At 40.7% G+C, this 26,197-nt stretch overlaps 1 protein-coding gene across 4 annotated transcripts in view; it reads right to left on the bottom strand.

Annotated features, from left to right (window-relative positions):
- Positions 1-1,282, bottom strand: part of myocd (myocardin) — a 36,128-nt gene extending 34,846 nt beyond the window's left edge. For all 4 annotated transcript variants that reach the window (XM_041974902.1, XM_041974905.1, XM_041974906.1 and 1 more), the window contains exon 1: positions 482-1,282. In XM_041974902.1, coding sequence (XP_041830836.1) covers positions 482-536 — 55 coding nt within the window. In that variant the 5' untranslated portion in view covers positions 537-1,282. The remainder of the gene's footprint in view (positions 1-481) is intronic.
- Positions 1,283-26,197: the final 24,915 nt, after the last annotated feature.

Genomic DNA, 26,197 nt, shown 5'->3' with positions numbered 1-26,197 from the left:
CCCTCTTCCATGTCTAATCTGCTGTTATCAGAGAGAATAGGAAGCCTGGTTGGCCTCCCTCAGCAGCTGCAACAGCAGGTTAGCTGCTGGCAGGAAACAAGTGCATCAACCTGCCCGAGACATCCTACTCACATGTTGCAGATTTACTTCAAAGCACACGACCAGTTATAAATCCATCAAACAGGGACGAGATGCTGTTAGGCTCAGCAATTGGGATCATTTCTGACTTGTGCTGGCCTCCTGCTGGTGTCTACTGCACCATCACATGCCAGCAGTAAATTGGACACACCTGTCGCTTGGCTGAAGAGCACATTGTGAGTGTCAACACAACCCATCCACAAAGACAGATGAAAGACATAATGTATATATGATTGCCCATATATGCCAAGTGTTGGCAGGAAAAGGGTTTGGAGAATAAACAGAGCTGTACAGAGAAGGAGTTCGCTGATAAACAGAGGAGAACAAACTTAGATGGACTTACCTGATCTAAATTTGCTTCGTATCAGTATGGAGTGTTCAGAGCCCAGAAGAGTCATAATGCTTACAGTACAGTTCCAGTGTTCAAAAGTTGCAAAAACAAATCAAAAGCGCTTGAGAAGTGGGACACACTTGGATCCTGCGGACCACCTCTGGACCCCAAACTGAGATGAGACAGTTCTGACCCCGGCTTCCTCATCAATAACTTTAGAAGAAAGTGAATTTAAAAAAATACAGCACTGTCTTTCTTGTTTTCTTTCTGTCAGGCTGCAGACTTCCACTCTGCCTGCTGCTGCTTCCCTCTCTTCTGCTCTCTCCAGCAGTAACTGATGTGTGGGTGTTTGTGCATCTGCGGGGCCGACGAGGCTTTGGTCCCATCTAGCTGAGAGCTCTGAGCGGGGCCGGGGACAACACGCAGAGATATGCCCTACTCAGGGAGGGGCTAACCGGCAAGGGTTTCCTCCAAACCCCGCCTGCCAAAGCCCAGAGGCAGAACAGGGTTTGGCTGATGACTTCTTTTTCTATTGCCACCAGTGTAAATATATCTGCCTATCAGCCCAGCTGACTGTCATTAGAGAGTGGAGGGGGAGCGGAGGAAAGAAAGATCAAGATAGAGACTCTGAAGCAGATAGCAGAGCGGCAACACAACCAGGAGGGAAACAGCTGCAAAAAACAGGAATCACAACCAGTTCCACTTCTTGTCTGTGTACTGAAGTCCATGTGCACTGGTAAAAGTGAAAGGTTCCTTTAAGAGGCAACACGTTTAACCTGACACATTCTTGTAAAAGCTAGATGAATGTGTAATTTCCACACACTAATCTGGGGGTTTACAGAGAATGATCTGAAAAAGAGAAAATATGTCTTGTTGATGTCAGAGGTCAGAGGAGAATGGGCAGACTGGTTGGAGATGATAGAAAGACAACAGGAAGTCCAATCAGCACTGGTTCCAACCAAGATCTGCAGAACAGCATCTCTGAACACACAACACGTCCAGCCTTGAAGCAGATGGGCTACAGCAGCAGAAGACACACCAGGTGCCTCCTACCAGCTAAGAACAGGAAACTGAGGCTACAATTCACACACACTCACCAACACTGGACAATAGAAGATGGAGAAACGTTGCTGGTCTGATGAGTCTCTATTTCAGCTCCATGTTCAGATGCTAGGCTCAGAATCTGGTGGAAACATCATGAAAACATAGATCCATCCTGCCTTGGATCAATGGTATCTCCTTCCCCTTCAGACTGAGTATCATTGCTGACCATGTCCGTGCCTTTATGACCACAGTGGAGCATCTTCTGATGCTACTTCCAGCAGGATAATGCACCATGTCACAAAGCTCAGATCATCTCCACCTGCTTTCTAGAACATGACGATGAGTTCACTGGACTCCAACGGCCTCCACAGTCCCCAGATCTCAGTCCAGTAGAGCAGCTTTGGGATGTGGTGGATGCGAGATTCTCATCATGGATGCAGCCAACAAACCTGCAGCAACTGTGTGATGCTGTCATGTTAATATGGAGAAAAACCTCTGAGGAAGGTTTTCCAGTATCTTGTTGGATTTATAACAGATAATACAAGAATACCAGTTCTGGTGGAAAAAGTGGTCCAACCTGGTACTATAAGGTGGACTTGATGAAGGGGACAGTGAATATAAACTCTATTCTATCATAGAAAGCACTTAATGTACTTAGATTCAACTACAAAGAATGGACACAGTAACAATTCTGTAAATGAAGTCTGTTAAACTTAAGTACATGAAGGGTTTTTTATGGTCCTTTCAAAAGAAGAATGACAAACATTTTAAGCCTGAACTTGTTTATGACAACCACATCACTGATGAAAAGCGAAAGCTTTCTTGCACACAAAGCCTCCATTCTGTCTAAACATCTGTCAGCTTGTCTTTTTACACTTTTCATTCATTTCTTACACAACAACCGAACAGCCACGTTGGCTCGGCCACCCAGCAGCTGAGACGCAGGTAGTTTACGTTATCAGCCTGTATTTCAGAAGGGATCCCCTCCTCCAGTTTCCACATACCAGCTGAACATTTGTCTGAGTTGAACTAAGCTCTGCGCCTGGTCTCCTGTGAGGTGGCGTTCACCAGCTGCACCTCCTGTATGGAGCAGAGCCTCGAAGATGTCTGTCAGCGTGGGTTGTCAGCTGGCCCTGCTAAGGATTTACTGATGCTTATTTTTAGGTTTGAATGATTTATAACAGTTGACTCAATGTTTGAAAGTAAAAGCATATTAAGAGTGTATAAGTGTGGTAGAATGGCATGTAATCTTGTTATGAAGCAGGTGTCAAAGTTCTGGATATCTGTTGTTTTTAGAGGGCTGGTGTCTCTCTAAAGCCAGATTAAAGGCTTCAGTGATTAACACTGACGATGGAAGGCAATTGAAACCGTGAATTACAATGCATGTCTGAAAAACCAGTCAGACTTCCTGTCAGGATGCTATGCAAAGGCTGGTCCGGTACAATCTAAATGTCATGTTTGAGAATAAACTTTTGATTATTCTTATGAAATACTTAAAAAAAATTCTTATATGTAATTCAAACTGGTCTTGGATTAACATAAATCTTTGGAAGCTGAGAGTGAGTTAACTATTTTGTTATCTCGAAATAAGAAGAAGATTGTTTTCTCGAGATAATTGCAAAAAGGTCAAAAAGGTGAACAGAAAAACACATCTTGCTTCAACTCACTGTCATAGATTCCGTGAGAATTACCAATTAAATTAGGTGGTAGCCACTTATTTTCAAGCTCACCTTGATCTCCTGATTGATCTGGTTATCTGGTTATCTGGTTATCTGGTTAGGGGAATTACTCTGGACATGTCCTACTAAGAGGAGACCTAAGGGCCAACCGAAGACTTGGAAAAATCTCAATGCGCCTCTGGAAGAAGCTGGAAGTTCTGAGGATCTCTGGATAGATAGATAATCAATTTTAAGGTCATAAGCAGGTATTGTGTGATTTGTACAAATCCTTTTCTTTCATACTGAGTAAGAACTTTAGCTCCAATGATAGTCAGTCACTGAGACCTATGTCCAGCCACAGCTCGCTGCTTCTTCCTCATTGCTATCCATTTTAATCTCCTCACACCATAAACACTGCTTGGACTTTGTTTCTGAGCAGCCCCTACACACACCAGCAAGATGCACACACCAAAACATGTAATATTTTAATCTAATAAATGACACCCGATGTGTTTGCTGTTGGTTTGTGTGCTGACGTTTGTCGGACCGAGCTCCATAAATCCGTGCAATACTCAAGTCAAATATTTACATAGAAGTTTCTTGGGCTGCAAATCTGTCCTGGAGTTTGCAAATGCATTAGTGTTGTGTGTGCTGTGAATGAACACAGACACAAAAAAATGACACAGGTGCACATATATACACACAACAGTCCGGTGTCTTAATTAGCAGGTGAAAGTGCTTAAAGGGAAGGTCTGTCAGAGGGTTTGACAGTGTACACACAGTGTCTCGGACAGATTCCTGAGGAGGTCACCCAGCCCCGGCTTAATCCTCCCCTTTAATTGGGCCCCATGTCAACGGACATGACAAGTCTCATCTGAACTGTCTGGAGCCGAACAATTTGTGTGTGTGTTGAAACTACTCATACACCAATTAGACAGAACTGAGTGCACATTTTGTACATTATATACAGTAACCCTGCAGATGGATGACCAGTGATGGTCAGACTCATTTTCCTTACAAAATGCACATTTTTTTCTTTTTTTTTTTTTAGAAAAAAAAGAAGAAAAGCCTCTCTGATGCAATAACTTAAACATCTTTGTCTGGACCATTATAAAAAGCGACATTCCATAAAGCCACAGTTCTTGTTTATTGGCTAACTGTGCAGACGTGTAGATCAAAAAATGACTGTTAGTGTTTTGTGTGATTTCTTGTGTTTTAGATAAAGCAGATGTTAGAAGCTAAAATGGCCAAACTGTAAAAAAATCATAAAAATTATGTCTGTACTCGGCAAGAGAATTGGAAACAGTATTTATATACACTGTCTGGATTTTTTGGACAAGACTGTCTGATTGTCATTGCCATCATTTCCAGTAAATGATGGATCAGGGGCACGTAGAAACTCTTACTGCTGACAAGAACAGTCACATAATCTAAATGCTTTGAATTTCTCTGCTTAAATGCCATGCATGGAATCCAGCCTCAGCCATTTGCCTGAGAGACAGTCACAGGAGGAGGTGTACTGGTATGCCCTGACCAGTCCAGTATGAATGGAACATGTGCTGGACACGGCGAGAACTGTATCTAAGCGCCTGTAGCAGCTGCTATAAAGGAGATGAGAGGCAACCTTTTATCTCCTTTATCCCTTTAACGCTTCCTTTCATGTTTCCTGTCTGCATCCAGGACATGTCCTACTAAGAGGAGACCTAAGGGCCAACCAAAGATGATGACAAACCTTTAAACCAGTTACAATGATTATTCTCTTAAAAAAGGAAATCTATCAGTTACTTTTAGAATCAGTTGATTCATCTAATGAGTTTTATTGTTATTATTATTATTTAGTTGATCTGTTATTTGATTCAAACTTTGGTTAGTTTACCAATAATAACCATAACCCGCATTAATCATTCAAGCTTTTATTTAAAGATTTTCTCAAAAAAGAAAGAAAAAAAAAAAAAAAAAGAAGAAGACAAATCCCAACAAACAAAAGTGCCACAAAGACAAAAAAGGATTTTACTACAGGATTTTGGAGATTCAGGCCGGGCAGGGAGAGAGGCAGTAAACTTAAACATAATTTATGGATGATATTGTGAACTTTCTCATTAAAAACTAAATCAAGGATTTACAGGGGACGGTTAAATCCAGAGGGGGTTTGGTGGCTTGAGAATCATAATTAACAGTGAGAGCAAAGTTTTGGTTTTTCAATCATTCAAAATGATTAAGCCAGAATAACAAATTGATTTGGATTAAGCAATTGAATCCTTAGTGTAGGCTAATGTATGTTTTTTTTTTTAACATTTCAGTTTTACATTGAGGGACAATTTTCTGAAATTGTTCCACAATTTTTAGATCCAGTTTGTCTCACATTGGTGAACCTCTGTCCATCTTTACATCTGAGAGACTCTGCCTCTCTGAAATGCTCCTTTATACCCAGTCATGTTACTGACCTGCTGCCAATGAACCCAGTCAGTTGTCAAATGCTCCTTTAGTTTATCAATTACTTTTCCAGCATTTTGTTGCTTTTGTTTGTGTTGTTGCCATCAAATTCAATATTAACTAATTTGTTCCATGAAATGGTGAAATGTCTCAGTCTGATGTTTTGTTTATGTGCTATTGGGAATAAAATGTGGGTTGATAAGATTTACAAATGATTACATTCTGTTTTTACTTACATTTTACTCAGCATCCCGACTTTTTGGAATTGGGGTTGCAAAGCTGAATTTGGTAATAAGCTTCAGTAGTTTTTCTCCAATATTTCAAATAACAAACCACCTGTTAGACTGACTAAACAAACTGAGCTGAATTCAAACATGGTGTAGTTCAGCTGGTTGATTAATGCAGGAGACTGCGGCTCCTCAACTTAGTCGACCCAGATTTGAATCCTGGCCTGGTGCTTTTTACTTCATGTCAACCCCCCTCTTTCTGTCTGACCCCTTTCCTGTCAGTTACTGTCAAATAAAGACCACTGGTGTCTGAAAATATGAACTTGGTTCAGGTGTGGAAACAAACTTTAGGATAAGGATAGGACTAATATCCATGATGCCATGAAGATAATAAAACTGACATGTGTTGTCTGCTCTGTGGATGGAGACACAGTGTTTCTCTGTAGTCCAGGACAATGGGGGGTTAACTTCAGGAGAGAACATAGACGATACTGTTATTGTAATGGAGCAAAAAAGATGAAGCGAGAAACTGCTAGTGGTAAACAAGGAGGATGGGAAAAGAGGATTGACAGGTAGGTAAAGAGTTTGTTTGGCACCCGGAGGTGAGGCTGTCACGTCAGGAGTGTAGAGGATATGGGCGGGAGTCGTGAATACGTGTGTGTCCATGTCCATGGATGTGTGTGCATGTCTGTTAAGGGTCCGACGTAGTGGCCTCAGCTGAAGCAGCTGTGTCATATCAGTATAAGTGCTGCTGTGCTGCTCTGTCTCAGATTGCTGCTCTTGTCTAACTCCGTCTGCATCTGGGTTAATTCTCAGGTAAACACGCACACACACACACACACACACACACACGCATATACATACAGTGTATAGACAGACACATGCAGTAGATTAGACGAGAAGCGTTGCCCAGTCTGGACAAACCCGAACCGTAGGTTAGCGCCCACCCCAATGCACCCAGAGGCCAGGGTGCGCCCAGCCTCTGCTCGAACCCCAACCACCCCCGTCCAACTACATCTCATGCTATAATAGCTAAAGTCCTTTTCGTTGAAATAGTTTTTATAGCATCATTTGTCATTTTGCTGCGGTGTAAAAGAATGAAAATAAAAAGAGAAACGGGTTGATACAAGGTCAGATGATGGCAGCTGGATTAACAAAGACTTGTTTTTTTATCAGCACCCAATCAGCTTTATCAGAAAACCAGGGGTTTCTCACGACACGAGCCCGCTGGCTAAAAACAAAAAGACGTCAGAGAAAAGTGGAGATCATGGAATGCAAACAGAGTGAGTCAAGTCTAAAGAATAAAGGAGAACAGAGGGCACGGAGAAAGAATGAGATTGAAGGAGACAGAAATACATTGTTAGAGGCAAAGAGGAGATAAAGGACGGTGGGAAAGAAGGGGTGAGACGTGGATGGAGCCAGGCATGGAGTCAGGTTCAGTGTTTCCCCTGTTTCTGAGATGTGGTTTATAATGAAGAAGTTCCAGTGGGAGCGATCTGAATCCAAACCAGAAGTGACAGAAAGACAAGCCCGAGCCAGCAGCCTCCCCTCCCGTCTCCCCTTACATCCCTCCTTTGTGCTTGGCCTTCATCTTTATCTGCTCTGAGGCTCGGTCACCTTCACTCTACAATCCGTCCTCGGACCTCTGCAGCGTCCGAGCCGCACACGTCTGCCGCCAGGTTGGAAACCTCAACATGTTTGAGAGATGTTGGCGCTGCAACCAATCTGAGAGGAATCTCAAAGCACAACATGAGCACGAGGGGAGATACGCCGTCTCCATGTCAAGTAAAATCCACAAACACCAAGGGGAGATAATGTTTTGTATTTTTTTTATTTTTTTGTGGTTGTTTAGATTTCGGCAATTGACATTGCCTCCGCTGTAGTCTGCAGGCGTTGGCGGGTGGCCACAGGAGCGTGGGCTGGGAGGAGGGGTGTATGTCTGTGAGGTTTGAGCCCAGAGATTGGCCCGCATCACCACAGCTTAACTCTAACTCCTGCCTTTTACCAAGGGCTATGCCCTGGCTTTATGAGGTATTCCTGAAACTTCACTATCAGAAATTTAATAACTCAAAGTCTACTTTGTTGTTGGTAATGTGTGTGTCCGTGACTAACGGGCCAGATGAAAGGTACATCATGAGGAACCGCCGTCCATGCCAAGCAAATGTCTTTCATTGTGCTTGACTGAGTTATAAACAGAAACCAATAAAGTAAAGAAAAAATATGAAGTTGAAATTTAATGTATATTAGCTGAAATAAGTATTGGACAAACACACGCTACAAACTGCCCCTTAACTGAAGGAAACAGGAAAATTTACACAAGCTGCTCACTTAGTCCACCAAAATTGAAGAAAATGTGTGAAAATAGATATTACACAAAACATTCAGGGAAAAAAATTCCCCCCCAAAAAACAGCATAGACAGACAACAGGACTCCAACAGGTATGGTTCCCATGGCAATAAAAGTCATCATCATGTCTAAGCCACTTTGTTCCCATGTTGATTCATTATGAACTGACAAGGAAGTTTTCTTTTTGTTTCTTCTAACATTTACTTCATGAGTCATACTGATCTACAACTACTGTATCTCCAGGCATCTATTGATCAGGTCCACCTTCTACTACCAGGTTGGACCCCCTTTAACCTCCATAACTGCCTTAATTCTTGGTGTGATAGATTGAATGAGGTGCTGGAAACATTCCTCAGAGGTTTTGTTCCACATTGACATGGTAGCATGGTAGCACCATCAGAAGATGCTACACTGTGGTCATAAAGGGATGGTCAGCAACAATACTCAGCTAGGCTGTCGTGCAAAGTGCTTATTTGACTTCCTGTTGCCTTTCTATCATCTCCGGCCAGTCTGCCCATTCTCCTCTGACCTCTGATATCAACCGGACTTTCTGGTCCAGACAGCTGCTGCTCACTGGATATTTTATCGTCTTCAGACCATTCTCTGGAAACCTAAGAGATGGTTGCATGTAGTGATGGGATTAAGGGTGTTAAAATAAACTGCGTTACTAACAGCTTTACTTTTTTCAGTAACAGGCAAACTAATTACTCTTTCTGTCGTTATGATGCCTTTACCATTACTGAGAATAAAACGTTTCTGACAGTGCGTTACAATTGTAATATAAGATTCGTTTTTGTTTTGGTAAGCGATACGACTGAAACTAGAGAATACGCTCAGTGTTCCAGTAGAAGTGTTGCCATGTTGGGTTGTGACCAGGAGTAACTGAAGTGGGACCACGACATTTATCGCTGAGTTTTCACTTTATTTAAACCAGGTGATCAGCCGGGCATCAGCCAGATGACCCGCTCAGATCCCCCTTTTAACCACCAAACAAACAATCAGAATCGGTTTTCCGAGAAGCTTAGAAAATGTTCCAGCCTGATAAATAATGTTGATGCGTGACTCTTTATTTGTTCAGTAGATAACTTTGCATGTGATTCCTCAAATAACTTTTGTGGATTTTATTATTCTTTGTTGCTCCTGGCAGTGAAGTTCTTTTCCAACTAATTGTCCTTATATGTTAAGAAACTCACTTTGCAGACTACAACCTGAAAGAAAAGTGTACAAAATTATGGCTTTATTATTAACTTTTATTATTTTTATGTTCAGTTTCACCCTGTAAGATCCATGCCTCCTTTTTTGATAAAGCCTCTTTCCAGTAGCAAACGTTTTCCTCACCGCTCATTATCATTTCAACCCGGTAAAGGAGCAGACCCACTTCTCCCCGGGTCATCACCCGGCTGATGTTAAAGGAGCGGACTCCGTCAGTGTCTGCAGCCATACACACAAACGACCAGGAGACGTAGAAACGGCAAATCCAGAGAAAACAAGAGGAAGAGTTTTTATCTGGAACCACTGGCCTCACGTTTCCCTCAGAGATAAAAGACAAGAACATTATGAGAAATGTTCATCACAACCAGAAAAGCTTTTTTCATGGTGGCTGTAAGCTGTTAGAATCACGAGAAGCTCCTCCTGATGATGAGGCGGAGACATGACTTCCAGCAGCCTGAGATTAGTGTCCATGATTTTTCTGTGAGTAATTTATTCAATTAGTCACGTTTAATTTACAGTCAGATCTATTATTCGTTTTTTTTAATGAATAAATAAATAAAAGAACATGCAGATGAATTTGAAATTCCATTAAAGAAAACAAATTTGAACACTTTTTAAAAAGTAATGAAATAGTTACTTTTCCAAGTAATTAATTACTTCTATACTTCTATACTGCAATTCAGTTTCTAACCAAGCGGCAACCTCTGCCTGTAAAATGTGAAGCCTATGCAGAAGTGCAAAAAATTGCAGTTCACCCCTCACCCACTAGGAGATCCAAAACAGAACAAATCCCATGTTAAAAAGACCAACTTTACAGCAGAGATAAACATGTTTAAAGCCTGGTACAAAAATCCATTTTAGGATTAATAGGTCAAGTTTACTTTCATGACAACTGTGACGGGGGTGATTTTTTTTCTAACTCATCCGTTTGGATGTCATTTAATCTTGAAATTCGTCATAATTAGGGGTGTGTTTTTTTTTTTTTTTTTTTTTTTTTTATTATTTTTTAAACCTGTCTTGTCCAGCATCGTTGCAAACAGAATGATTGTCTGGCTGCCGTCTGGTGCCGGGCAATTTTACTCTATCAAGCAGGGATTTATACTACATGTATAAAGTCCCTCTTGATGACATGAAAAACTTTATTAAATCAGACTCTTAATGCTGGACTCGACCGGAGAGGACAGAGAGAGAGAGAGATAGAAAAGAAAGTAGAGAGAAGAGGGAGGGGAGAGAGAGGGACAGAAAGGGTGTGGGGAGTGCGGGTGGGGACTTGAAACATCATACAGAAGACCATGTAATCCATACTACTTACAACATATATAGCTAAGATCATCCTAGCCAGTAGGTCATTACACAACTAGTTGATAATAGTAACAATAATAATAATAAGAGTAAGAGTAATAATAATAATAAGAACAGAAATAATAAAAAAAAGAAAAAAAATATGATAATAGATATTAGTGAAACTGCTGTATTCAAGAACACGCGCAGAGAAACCTGTGTGGATGTGTTGGAGAACTCGGCCACACGGCGACGCAAAGACTTAATAAAAAAAAAAAAAAAAAAAAAAAAAAAAAAAAAATTAGGGGTGTGTCCTTTTGATTGACAGGTATCCAATATCCGCGGAAAGAGGTGAGAGTGCAACACAAATGTGGTTTTTAGCCGGCTAACAGCGCGCCTTAGCTTTAGCCCACCTACCTTCATTAGCTGGTTAGCTACTGTTGCGCAGGGTTAGCTCGGTTAGCTCTTAGCTACAGGCAGCTTGGAGTTTGATGGTTGTCAATCATCTACCCCCATCTTCACAGTCCCCCTGTGTAATTGAACAAGTGAAACTAATAAAGTGGCCAGTGAATGTATGATCTATTTTTGCAGAATCTATCCATGTGTGGAGCTGTCAGTAAATTTAAACTGCTTTCTAAAACAAAACATGCTGATCCAAGGCTTTGCTGGTCAGTACGACTACACTATAGCAAGATATGGCAAGTAAGAGCCACAAATACAGGTTGAAAAAATATATTATTTAACTTGTTAATGTTGTTTTGATGGACTTTGGAAATAACTGAGCTACAACCCACCTTTTATGTAGGAATGTTAAGCCTTTGATGGGTGATCCGTTAATGTTGGGTTAATGTCCTGTCACTAGTTATTCTGTTGACTGTAAAATCTTCCATAAAACAGTTAGTTGTACATTTTTTGTCTCTCTTCTCCTATAACAACCATTTTCTTATATTTTGGTGTGTTGCTGGCATCAAGTTCTAGTTTTGTTTACAGTTGGAAAACACTAAAGCATTTATTTGTACTTGTGTTTGCTATCTGTTAAATAAAGGTTTAAACAAATGACCAAATGACTACTTTAGGTTTTAAACTACAGTTTGAGGAACTGGGAAATAAGGTTTGTACAAAGTTTGCTAGCTTAAGTAAGATATAGATATACATCATAGATCTTATATCCATGGGAAATACATCCATTTCTTAACGGACAAACTATCAAGATGATCGTAACATGTATTCAGTGATTTTCCCTCATTAAATGTGTATAGTGATACAAAAAATGTAATCTCTGTAGTCTTGCCTGTTTTGGAAGTGGCTGAAATTTATAAACTATTCTGTAAGGAAGAAAAATATAGAAAAAAAAACCCACCCTAGATGTTCAACTCCATCTCATCACTGAATTACAGTGTAGTGAGTGGACCCACCGCAGCATCATTACAGAGCTCATAGAAACTGAAAGAAAAGACCTACTAGCGCAAATATTTAGTTTTCTGGATCTTTTGAACCTGTCCAGCACTTCCTAAATGGCCTGACTGAAATGGCCTGTCAGCCAGCACATTCGTTCTCTCAATGAGGACAGACCAGAGCCATGTTTTTGTTGGTATGACCCCCACCCCTGCTGCTCCATCCTCCCTACAACCCCCACCAGCCATCCTTCACCATGTGATGTCTATTTGAGAATAAAACAAGCTGGGCCAGACGCTGATACCGGGTCAGATTTGAGTCCCTTAATAAAAAACATTGTGACGTACACAGTGTAGTTCAGCTGCAGTGCGATCTGATCTGGGAACAGTATTCGAGGTGGTTGACAGACAGAGAGCAGACACAGGGGTTGCCACGGGCCACAGACCGATCCCTGGGTACAGAACTGGTATCTGCTGGACTGGACTCCACTTGACCCCTCAGGGCTGAAGACTTATTTTTAGGACTGCATGTGTGTGTTTATCTGCCAGTGCACATGTGTCATGTGTGTGTATGTTCACTCAGAGGGGAGTACGTCTTATCAGCACAGCCGAGCATCCATCAGGAGTGACATTTTCTGCCATTCTGCGTTCAAACCAAACACATGGCTGCATGTGCTATCTCCTCTCTGTGGGATGTTGAGAGGCCTGACTTATGTGACTTGTCATGAAGAAATTATGCTATCGTCACGCTGACCTATTGATTTGGTACACTGCCATTTCTATTATTTTTTCTGCTATTGGAAATCCTGTCAGACAAACCTTTCTTTCTTCTTTGCCCTGAAAACGGGAAAGCTGAATCAACAAAGGAGCACCAACAACTACATGGTCGTGCTTGCTTTTAACACTCCAGGGACACTCACTGGGTCATGATTAAATGTTGTTCTAGGGTTCTGAAACAGGCCACATGTGTGTTTTTTGTTGTATTTTTCCTATCGCTGTGGTCTCTGGTACATGCGTGTACATGTTAACCCCATCACATCTCTGCTGGCATGGTGCATTTGGAAACCGTCATGATTGATTGGCTAATAGGATAAAGCAAAGCTGATGCTGTTGAATCAGTTAACAGGATTGTGAACTGTGAAGAACTTTTGCCTTTACCTCATTGGTTATGGCAGTTTTCATGCTTTGGAGGCTGCCTGGGTCTGGAGTGGCGTGAGCAAGTCTACTGTAGGCCAGGGAGTAAATGGAGGAAACCAAACCCAAACACTGTAGTGGTCGATTCAACATTTACTGTACATGCAGTGTAGGTTTATTCAGTTTGCCTGCTATGTGGAATGAATTACAACATCCAGTTGGAAATGGAAACAATACTGGTGGAACACCATGTGGAGGTCAGATAAATTTTTATTACACTCACAACTCAAAGGCTGATGGTATCCATAAGATCCCTAAGGATGTCCTCTGGTATCTGGCCTTGTAATTTATCAACCACACGACCTTACACATTTTATTTACCATAAAAAGTAATGACTTCACAGATCAACAGTGTAGAAAGTTTAAATTACAAAACAAAACATTTAATTTTTTTTGGAAAATATACGACAGCTTTTTCTAGTAACAAATCAAAGCGTTGCAACAGCTTTATGTCATGTCCAGTTTCTGGTGTGGACAGGGGGTTTGTTTTTTACACAGGCCTCAGAGGCCCTTGTACAACAAGTTTTTAACACGTGTTATTTAAAGCAGAGAGGAAATTTAAACAACCAGAAGTTAATCATCCAGAATATTCTGTTCAGTAACTGACTAAGGCTTTTTTCTTTTGTCTGTATTAAACAGGATTATTTTACTTCATGATTTCTGTATTTTACGAGTTGAAGACATCTGTTATTGTTTTATATCAGTATTACACTTAGTTGTATATTTACTACAGTACAATCATCAGCATCACAGAATTGTTCTTTAATTACACAGCACAAGAAATCCACTTGATTTGATAAACTTAAAAAATCTTGAAAGCAAATGTGCCTGTTTAAAGTTAACATTGCAAACATAAAGTTTACACAGAACGTCATCATCCTTATAAAAAAAATTATACTAGAGAGAACTAGTAAAAATTACCCATATGAGAGGAAATATTAATTTTTACATAATAATGTTCTCATTTTATTTAAAAACATTTTTTAATTATTATAGTTAATTTTTTAGGGATATGCACCATACAAAAATGTAATTTTATAATTCTGTAGAAAATCATGTGATGGTTGAGTTAACACTTCTCTATGCTATATTATGATTATGATTACATTTTAATTAATTATGTAGACCAAGTCACAGCTCTGAGTACTAAAGCTCTCCTGCCTCATTGTCTCTGAAATACCTAGCATGCATCACAGTGTTAGCTGCTAAGGAAACATGTTTTTAGCAAAGTATCCATTATTATCACCATTATTAAAGAGATAATGCACCCAAAATGTTTTTTTTTTTGAGCTGTAAACAACACAGGATTTAATGAAGAAAGACTTTTGTATGTTGCAAAACATCAGCATCTGAAAGTTTGAAGCTAAACAAGTTATAAGGCATCTTGGGGACTTTTCATCCTAAACACAAAGAAAATCCTGTTGATTACTTTACAAATAAACTATTCAGCTGTCGTATAAAAGCAGAGTTGTTTTATTAAAGCAGCATCCGCCTCATTGAAAGCTCAACTCACCTGAAGTAGTTTGCAGAGTTTCCTGGTATAAAACAGATGAACTGATCATCTCTTCTGCTGCTAACATGGTTTTAACTTTAGTTACTAAGTAGCCAATAAACTAAAGACTATTTCGCGTCACATTTCTTCGTACATTTCTTGTAAGCATTGGGGTGCGTGTGGTAATGGGATCGGGGATGGCCCTGCAGAAAAAGTTTGGGAACCACTTCCATAAAAAAAGAACGCTTGCAGCTTTCTATGAGCTGGTTTCGTTACAGGCCACTACGTACTAGGGGTTATACATCAGTCTGCTATGATGCAGTGATCAACAACTCGGCCTGAGGTGCAATTACTGAGCGACAAGTCAAGGACCATGCTGGTTTGTTTGAACTTTACACCACTTTCCCTCTAAAACTACCATAGCATGTATGTTTGCATGATCTGTGTAGATTTAAGCCAATGCAAATTTAAATTTAAACATGTATCAATCTGCAGAACCTGATATCCTTTATCAGATAATGGCAGTTATCCAATGATGAGAAATCGGTTTAACAGACCTAGATTTCGCCAGTGTCTCTGTGCATGTAGATCCGTATATCTGATGTATTTTACCCATGAGTATTTCACTAGTATGGTATCTTATGGGTACATTAAGTAAACCAAAGCATGCAATTGAGAGACCGCAAACCCAAAGTCCTGGCAATGACTTAAATTGAGGTTAAAATGAGCTATTAACAGCACGTTTTCTTAAAACTTTTTTCATAATAAATGGATATTTATCTTTTCAAGGTACCACTAACTCTTGATTTTGAAGGCTGCATTATTAGACATGAAAAACCTGAAGTCATTCATTAATTTATTGGTGTCCCAGTTGACAGGAAAAGCACCAGTTGCATTTAACTCTAGCAGGAAACTTTACGAGATCCAAAAATTATAGTTTGTGCTTAGACATAACGGATCGTTATTGCACTGCAGAACAGACAGATTCAAGATACAAAATGCTCCCGTAGGCTATGATCCTCGTCACACCGTGTTCGGTCACAGTGTCCACAGCGTTTGTACAGATTGCCGTCTATGGATTTACTCTGCTGGAATGACGGCAGGTATAAATGATTTTAAATGTGTCACTCTGGCTAGTTTATTGTATTTATTTATACACAAGAATCAGTGGGTAAGATTTGTTTTAAGGATTTACTTCATGGTTATCAAATGCCTTAACCTACTCCATTGTTGGCGATTTAGTTCAGTGAGTTTAGTGCTAAAGATTGATCATAAAGAAGGAAACATCTTGGGCTGCAGATCTTTGAAATTCCAGTCAAACACACACTAATGGCCACTATTAGATCTGACTCAGAGTGTGAACTCATGGGGTGAGACAGATAGTGTGTCACAGTGACCAGAGGTGTCACTTTCTGTCTCCCACACGTGCATTTTCACGGTAAAGTATGATGTCATTGGCTGCCTGTCCGCTGAGCTGCGGATCGGCGCCACGATCACAGGCCGAACGACTCAGACGCTTCACAAGAGCCAGGAGAATGACAGGGACACGAGGGGGAGGAAGCGGGAGAAAAAAGGCAGGGAAAGACGGGAGAGATGTGTCATCCACAGAGAGATTATTCCACAGCTTCAGTGGCTGCCAGACACTTAAACACACTGTCAGATATGAGATTTCAGACTTTTTGTAAACTACACCTACACTAAAATGCCACCACATCACCATTAAAAGTGGTGTTTCTGGTTTTCTCTTGTAGGGAGCACCACACTGTAAAACTTAACCTTGACTTTGATAGAAAATATCTAGTGGACATGACTTCATTATTACCAAGTCAAAAATAAGTCAAATGTACTTTGGAGTACTGAAGGTTGAATAAACTAATGGACTAAGTTGAATCAATAAGTTAAGTTTGAAAAACTGTGGTGGTGATCTTCTTCAGTTTTCTTTTTCGTTTTGTTTCCCACTGAGTTAATTAAGAAGAATAAAATATAAAAAACGCATCTCATGTCAACCGTCATGGATGATCTCTACCTCCAATGGCACAAGTATCACCAGGCAGCTTCTGCAGCGTAACAGAGGTCGGAGTGCGACATTAGTTTAGCAACGACCACGTCCACACCAAGTTTCTGCTGCAAAGCAGCTGAAACAGTTTAAGTTCATCAGTTAATTTAATTAAGGTGAACTTGAAAGCATCATGTGTGAAAACAAGATTTCCTGAAGCAACATCTCTAATTTAAATGGATTTGATCGTATCACCATCACAAAACCAGGAATTCTCAGTCCTGGTCCAGTGTTCTGCAGATTTTAAAAGGTGTCTTGCAGTGGTGAAACTTCTAAAATCTGCAGGACTGTGGCCCACGAGGACCTGGATTGATAATACCTGATATTACCAATTCATAAAAAATAATTAGCAAGCTAAGGAAACCTAGATTGCACTGAATCTTCTCTTTAATTCAATCTGCCACCATGAGCATGCACAGGCTGACAGTGGAGAGGAAAAACAGCAGAAGCATGTTAACCAGTACAGGTGGGACTGATACCTAATGGTGACTTAATGACATAAAAAAAGTAAACAGCAACAATTTTAAAAAGAAAAGCTAAAGCAAAGATGCCTGTAGCAGCACCTTTACTTGAAATAAATGTTGCTAATAAAGTTTATCTTTATTAATCCTGATTGGGAAATTTGGCTCTGCATTGTATGTTTAGGGGAGCAGTTGTTCTGGGTTAAGGACTTTGTAACTTGGCTAAAGTTGGGCTTTAACTTTTCTCTGTTTGGTTACAGATGAAAGCTGACTGCTATACTCAACAACAACAACCTAAAGGAACAGAACCTTTTTGTTCCTAACTCCAAACCTTCAGCTTGTCTTCTAGGATTGGATGTGGATTACGGACCTTGTTTACTCCTTTTTTGGATGGATAGGAGGATTTATCTGGACCCCTTTGGAAGTCCCAAGTCAGGAAAAGCCAGCACTATTTAACCTTTTTGGTTTTGCTAACACTTTCTCTGGTTCTGCAGTTCTAACAGCCTCCCGGTGGAGATCCCTCTTGCAGCCCTCTCTCTGAGATCTCACATTTGGATTCCATCTCGTGCTGGTACGTGGTCATCATACTTCAAACAGTCCCCTCCAATCATCCTAGTTCTCATCCCTGTTCTCCTACCTTCACAGGCAAGCCAACTGACAGACCAGATTCCATAAACCTGAAAACTTTCTCCGTTATACAATAAATCTTATTCATCCAATCCTTAGGTCTCTGATATTGTGGGTCCCGTCTACTGAACCGTGACAGGTAACTTAGATCATGTAATAGCAAGCAGTATTTTGAATCAAACCACACAGTTCACCCTCCACACTCAGGGATGGTGGAAGGTTGAACAGCAGCTAGAGGCAAATGACATCAAATGGACAATGACCTCAGTCATAGGTATTTTTCAACCTAGATTCTTTCTCCCAAAACACCTACATGCCCAAATTCAGCTTCTCTCATTGCAATAATGCCACAGATTAATCTCTTTGCATTAACACATTAATTTTGACAGCCCTAATTAAATTTTTAAAAACCTACAAGGTGTGATTTTACACATTTTTAGTGTTTGGAAATGCAAAATAATCGTGGTATAAAATTGTGATATTTCTTTGACAGTAATCGTACCCAGAAAATCTGTAATCGTGACATCCTTAGTGAGCCCTAATGATGACATTTCTAGATTTTTGTGTGTGCATTTTAACACATGCTAAAAACCAAAGTTATGCAAAAATGGTTTACACAGTTTACAAATATTACACATTTGTGATGGGTTGGAGTTTATTTTCTCTCCATAAACCTACATTTTTATACCTGAGGAGAAAATAAAATGCACTAAACTCATGTCAGACTGCAAGAGGAGAATAAATGTCTCCATACCATCTCTTAGGTGGCTAAAATAGGAGAATGCAGTTGGTACAGGCCAGTGTTTCTCAATCCTGGTCCTTGGGACCCACTGCCCTGCACAGGCAGATGGACAGCTAACAGACTGATAACTCCGCTGTAGGGGACAGCTGTCTGCAGTCTCTGTATGTTGAGATCAGACTCTCAGATGCACACATGCCTCTTCCTACAGTTTACACACTTACACCGTCATACATCCCCGTCAGTTGTGCTCTGTAGTGTGCGATGGGAATCGCCTCTCTGCTGTGCTGACAAGGAGGACTTTCACTCTGCGTACTTCACACAGGTCTGTAACTTATCCACTCAGCTCTCCATCAGCCTGACTGACAGCTGGGAAATGTTTGGGCTTCTCGATGTGTTCGAGGGTGCAATTTGTCAGATAAACAACCCCTTAGAACCAGACAGCGACCGGATTGTCGGGAGAAGGAGGAGGCAGAAACACAACAAACTGGAGAAAGTGAATGCAGCATATAGGTCACTGGTGTTATCTCTTGTCAGTGCATCCTTTTACTAATCAGGCCATTAGTGAGACAGATAACGAGTCTTGCTTTCTCTCTATCTCTTGGCGAGTTTTTTCATCTTTTCAACTGCAATTTAGAACAGAAGAAACTAGGAGAGGAAATGCTGTGGTAACTGGTTTGTCAAAACTTCAGAGTTAATCTTCAGGGAAAGGAGGACATCCTGTGTGTGCGGAGTAAGTAACAGACTGAGTATTAATGGGGGAGCTTTTCCGTAAGGGTGACCTTGTATTTGTGGCTGCATAATGCCTGAGAACATGCTGCCTGGTGACTCTTATCATTCCTGTCTGTCAGAGATGAGAACACTCGTGGCCTGCAGGGATGGCTGCCTGAAATTCTCCAGAGAAGTCTGCTGTTGGCTGAGACTCTGCAGGTCAGAGGTCACACCGGTCACTGGCTATAAATGCTCTGAAGTTGGTAGACAGTTTAGAAGTGCTACCTTGTGCCTGTGTTGTAGTCTAACAGAAAATCCAACTTATTTGGTTTAGAAAAATCTAGGTTGTTATGAACTGAGGTTCAATTCTAACTAGTTTATATTGTCCAACATGCACATTGGTAATGTCCACTATAGAAGACTGTTCAGTGTCTTGACATATTGCTTTAGGATCAATCACATGGAAGCAACTTAAGACATGTAGTCATGTAGACATGGTAAAGACAACTTGCTGAAGTTCAAACAGCATCAGGATGAGGAAGAAAGAGGATTTAAGTGACTTTGAATGTGACATGGTTGTTGGTCTGAGTATTTACTGGGATTTTCGTGCACAACTATCATCTCTAGGGTTTCCAGAGAACTGTCTGAAGAAGAGAAAATATCCAGTGAGCAGCAGTTGTCTGAACCAGACACAGGTGTTTTAGGGCAGGGCAATACTGAAAACCTGCAGCGCTTTAGCCCCTGTGGGACTGAATTGAGTATCCCTATCATGTCATTTCCCATGACAACAAGAGACTGGGTGTGGGGCTCACACGTCCAGAGGGAGTTTGTTGTGAAGTTCCTGCTCCTCCATATTAAAAGGAGTCAGCTGAGGCGGTTCAGGCATCTGGGATTAGGATTTGACCTGGTTGCCTCCTCTTGGAGGATTTCCAGACACACCTTACTGGGAGGAGAACCAAGGGCAGACCCAGGACCCAGGGACTGTATATCCTGTCTGGCCTGGGACTACATTGGGACCCCCACAAGAGGAGGTGTATAGTGTCACTGTGGAGAGAGAGGTCTTGATTTACCTCCTGAACTTGCTGCATCTGTGACCCAACCTCAAATAGAAACAATCATACAAGTTCAATCCTAAGAATGTCGGACAATGATTACTGAATCCATGTTTGACTATATATTTTAATTTGGATCATTTCTATTAGCTCATGGATCACTGGATCCTAATAGTGATGTAAATCGCTGGATTATTACACCAAAAACTGGACTAGGCACATTTTGCAGGTCCCATATGGTTTCAGTTACATGGGCCCCATATGTGCAGCCCATGTGGCCTGGCTGTATGAGCCCCATAAGGGATGTAGGTGGGCTAAGTGGGCATGGGCATAAACAGGGCAAATTTAAACAGGGCCGTTATTTTTCTCTTAGAAATATGGTCCCTGGAAGGGCCTTCACCAAGTTGGGCCCCAGAACCAACTTGAAACCCACATGGACAAACACAGGTGAGGCCACTGTGGAAACTGCGGACAAACCCCTTTGGGACCCATATCTGCAGCCCAAATTTAACCTTTATGGGCCCCACATGGACATGCTGGCTGGGTTAAAGTTTGCAGTGTGATATGAACTTTGTGAATCAAATAATTCCAGACATCTTACAAATGGTTCCTGTATCCATGTTTGATCAATGTTTAAAGTTTGGATTGAGACTATCAGCTCCCTGATCACTGAATCAGTGTACACTGACGTACTGTTACAACCCGACAAATTGATGTTTTTATTTATTTTATTTTTTTTACCAGCAGAGATGTGATGAAGAAAGTTTTTCTTCTCTTTTAAGTCGTACAAAAAGAAACTAATTCTCATGTTTTATTTCTAACACATGTACAAGATTTGGCCCTATGAGAGATCTGAAAGTTAAAAAGCATAACACCTTAAGAACACAACTTTATAAGCTCTCTGAAGACCTCAGAGCAGACAAGAACTCTGAGTTCAAGCAAGCCCACATACTGAGAGGGAAGCAGTAAAGTAAATGACACTCTAATTTATGGAAAACCTGCTTTTTATATGGAGATTCTGTCCTGTCCATCAGTGCAGCGCGTCCTCAGTGAGCCTGTCAATCAGCCAGATCATTAGCAAGAATCTTTTAGATCTCTTAGATGTTTTTATTCCGATTCAACTCATTGCTATAGTGCTCATTGTGTTCTCCAAGAATGCAGCGCAATGTGTGTTTCTATCACCCGCAGCATGGCCGTAATCACAACCAGGTGCCTCCCATTCAAATTAACATATGGTTCTAACTTTCTCTATTTTGTCAAATGCATACCTGGGTTGCTGACTAGTATAACCATAAAATAAATTCTTCTTTTTTTATTATTCACAACACATGAGGAGGTGGGGAGAGCAAGGTGGAGCAAAGCTGAGAATGATTTCCCCTTGCATGCAACCCTCCTCTACTGTTTTTGTGTACCTCGATACATGACTGTGATCACCGTTTTTAGAAGCAGGACCTATTGTACTTGGCTGATTCAGATTTTTCTTTTTTCATGTGTTCATTATTTGGGTCATCGGTGCATTTGTGAAGGGTAATAACACAAGAGCAGTAAGGCTTTAATGTGAAATTTCCATGATCTGCGACTACAGTTCAACAGATGAGCTGCTCTGTTAAAGAAAAACAAAAGTCTGCATTTTTGTGCCTTATTTCCATGCCAACACATAAACGTGATACAACATGTCTGTAGAGCACATAAAACACTCCTTATCATGATTCCTGTTAGAGATTGAACAGTGTAATCGAGATATAAGTGAAGGTTTGATCCACAGCTCCAAGTCAGCTTGATATAAAATCTGTCTGCTGTCAGGTACCTGGTAAACTCCAGTCCCAAGTCAACACTTAATGGAGGACAACTATAGCAAAACCTTGAGCAACACATTTAAATCCAGTAAATATATAATCCTAGTCAAAAGTTCCAAGTTAAAGTATTTAAAGAAAAACAAACACTATGAAGAAATGCATTTATTATTATTGTCGTCATTAACTCCTGACAATTTTTTATTTATGGTGCTTATTTACCTCCACCCCCAACCAGTCCAACCAGATAACTGTGCTTCCTGGTTCTGATGGAGGTTTTCTATCTGGTTCTGGTTCTGATGGACGTTTTCTTCCTGGTTCTGATGGAGGTTTTCTATCTGGTTCTGGTTCTTATGGATGTTTTCTTCCTGGTTCTGATGGAGGTTTTCTATCTGGTTCTGGTTCTTATGGATGTTTTCTTCCTGGTTCTGATGGAGGTTTTCTATCTGGTTCTGGTTCTGATGGACGTTTTCTTCCTGGTTCTGATGGAGGTTTTCTATCTGGTTCTGGTTCTGATGGACGTTTTCTTCCTGGTTCTGATGGAGGTTTTCTATCTGGTTCTGGTTCTGATGGACGTTTTCTTCCTGGTTCTGATGGAGGTTTTCTATCTGGTTCTGGTTCTTATGGATGTTTTCTTCCTGGTTCTGATGGAGGTTTTCTATCTGGTTCTGGTTCTTATGGATGTTTTCTTCCTGGTTCTGATGGAGGTTTCCTATGTCCTGGTTCTGATGGAGGTTTTCTATCTGGTTCTGGTTCTGATGGAGGTTTTCTTTTTATTTCCAGACTTTGTAGAGATAGTTTACATAAGACCACTGTGTAATGAACCTTTTATTGGAGAACAAGTCAAATCAAGTGGCTAAAGACAATCATGTTTCATGAAACTATAGTTTGTCAGTTTAAACTTCACCTGCAGTGTAGAGAATCGTGTTTGGTTTTAATGCAGTGTTGCCTGAGGGCCCCAAGATCACTAACATCCAGTTTAGATACCCGACTCGTCCCATGCACACAGAGATTTCTTCTGATTATCTGACTATTTTGATGATATTATACACTATAGATCTTCAAAGTCTTCACAATTTTACATTGAGAAACATTTTTCTGAAATTGTTACACAGCTTTTAAAACCAGTTTGTCATAGATTGGTGAACCTCTGTCCATCTTCTTTTAAGAGACTCTGCCTCTTTGAAATGCTCCTTTTATACCCAGTCATGTGACTGATCTGTTGCCAATTAACCTAATTAATAGTCAAATGCACCTCCAATTGTTTCTGATTTGTACCAGTTACATTTTACACAGTATCCCAACTTTGTTGGATTGGGGTTGAATTAGTTAATTAAATGAATACAGTTTATTTGGGTAAAATAATAATATAACAATAAAACAATAATAAATGATGATAAGTCCACCTTTTTCATAAAAAACAGGATTTAAAAAAGAAGTCTCTTTAGCTGTTTGATGCAGTCCACCCAGTTTCAGCTGGATATTCTGACTTGAAAGCTATAAATTATTTAGCCATTTCACTTTAGCAGGCACAATGCTGAGAAGACAAGCAGGCCAAACGTCTTGTTCCATTAAACTTTAAAACTCACGGGGCAGGTTTAAGCTGTGCCAATGAAAGCAATAGAAGATGACAAACGGTTGTAGGAAGCGCTGAAGATGACGGAGCAACGTGTGAAAAATTACAGAATGGACTAAGATGTCTGGTTTATTCATATTTATGTCAGGGTGCCAGACAGTGTTATTAAAAGGTCTGAAGGGAAAAGGGTTGTGAAAACGTTTAAAACTCTTCCCTGAAGTCAAATGTGTCCCATGTGGACAGACCCCTCCGCTCACATGGATGCAGTACGTGTGATCGATATCTGAGAATGATCCCGAGCCGCCTCTCCTCTCTTCCCTTCTCTTAGGTCTGGAATGTGCTCCTGTTCTTGCATCTAAGCTGTGAGCCGGATCAGAGCTGTATATTGTGTTACTGTTTTCGTTTCTACCGTGAGGATTTCTCCCCTTGGTAAAAATTCACCGCCCAAAGCTCTTGTATCCACAATACAACACCTGGAAAAAGAAACTCTTCATTAATCTCTGCAGCCCCTAAGAATCTGTGGTTTTAAGCACTCCTCTTTCCAAACCACATGTGAGGCGGCACAGTGGCTGGTCGACAGAGCCTTTGTTTTAGAATAACTCCGGGTTATTTTCAGGTCATTGTGGCTGAGTGGTTTCTTAATTGAATTTCTAAGCGTTTTGTTTAATATGCCACTGTTAAAGAGCTCTAAAAATATCCTAGTGGATGCAATGACCTAATCTTTTCCGGAGTTTTGGAGAGAGAGATAATCCTACACGGCCTTTATCACTCTGACTAACAGCTGATGAATGAATAATTACAGAGAACCACAGATTAGATCACCGACAGTGTATCTGACACATTAAATCATGCGGTGATGACCAGATTACTGATATAAATGTAAAGATTTTTCTCTTTTCTTTAAGGCTGTGATGGTGAATGGCGGTGGGTCTGTTAAATCTAAATAGAGCCAGTACGTGTGGTAACTGATGATAAAGGGCTCTCCTCTAATTGCTTGCCGTTGTGAGGACTCCGGCAGATATGAAAACGTCAAATTGAATCTTATAAAGTAAGCCCTTTAATTCCATCTATATTACATCCGTCCTTGCTTATATCCACAGCGCATATTAGTGACGATAATGGAAAGTTTAATAGCTGCCCAGCTGAGTTTTTGTTTCCAGCGGACAGTAGCTTCAAATCTGAAAATCCTCATAAAAATAGGAGCCATGAAACCATAACATCAACCCTCCACCCCAACACTTCCAAAACTGTCCGAATGTGAGTATGTGAGCGAGTTGAGTGAGATTATACACTATCATTCCCCCTGATTCAGAGTGGATTTAATGTTGAATAAACATTCACATTAATGAAATTTGTGAATCAGTTGGATGATGAGGTAGGATTACTCATCATCAGGTTAAGTTCATGGTGGAATTAGTAATGGGCTCCTGTTGGTTAGAAAAAGGTTGCATTTTTCTTTTTAAAGCATTTTGTTACTCTTTAAGGATAAATTCATTAAATCAGTTAACAAGTAAGTTGCTGCTTACACAGCCACTTTATGAGGACCACCTTCTACTACCAGGTTGGACCCCTTTTTCCTCCAGAACAAACTTAATCCTTGGTGTGATAGATTCAACAAGATGTTGAAAACATTCCTCAGAGGTTTTGCTCCATATTAACATGACAGCATCACACAGTTGCTGCAGGTTTGTCGGCTGCATCCATGATGAGAATCTCCCGTTCCACCACATCCCAAAGCTGCTCTACTGGACTGAGATCTGGTGGCTGTGGAGGCCGTTGGAGTCCAGTGAACTCATCGTCATGTTCTAGAAAGCAGGTGGAGATGATCTGAGCTTTGTGACATGGTGCATTATCCTGCTGGAAGTAGCATCAGAAGATGCTCCACTGTGGTCATAAAGGGATGGACATGGTCAGCAACAATACTCAGGTAGGCTGTGCTGGTTAAACCAGGCCATGTTGGTACTAAGGGGACCAAAGTGGGCCAAGAAAATATCCCCCCACCATTACACCAGCAGCAGCCTGAAGCGTTGATCCAAGGCAGGATGGATCCATGTTTTCATGATGTTTCCAGCAGATTCTGAGCCTAAAATCTGAATATGGAGCTGAAATAAAGACTCATCAGACCAGCAACGTTTCTCCATCTTCTATTGTCCAGTGTTGGTGAGTGTGTGTGAATTGTAGCCTCAGTTTCCTGTTCTTGGCTGGCAGGAGACACCCGGTGTGTCTTCTGCTGCTGTAGCCCATCTGGTTCAAGGTTAGACGTGTTGTGTGTTCAGAGATGCTGTTCTGTAGACCTTGGTTGGGACCAGTTCTTATTGGACTTCCAGTTGTCTTTCTATCATCTCCAAACAGTCTGCCCATTCTCCTCTGACCTCTGACATCAACAAGACATTCTGGTCCAGACTATGCTGCTCACTGGATATTTTCTCTT

Source organism: Melanotaenia boesemani, chromosome 21 (assembly GCF_017639745.1).
Source record: "Melanotaenia boesemani isolate fMelBoe1 chromosome 21, fMelBoe1.pri, whole genome shotgun sequence".
In the NCBI taxonomy this organism is placed as follows: domain Eukaryota; kingdom Metazoa; phylum Chordata; class Actinopteri; order Atheriniformes; family Melanotaeniidae; genus Melanotaenia; species Melanotaenia boesemani.
The sequence above is the reverse complement of the archived record's forward strand: the minus strand, read 5'-3'. Positions and strand labels throughout refer to the sequence as shown.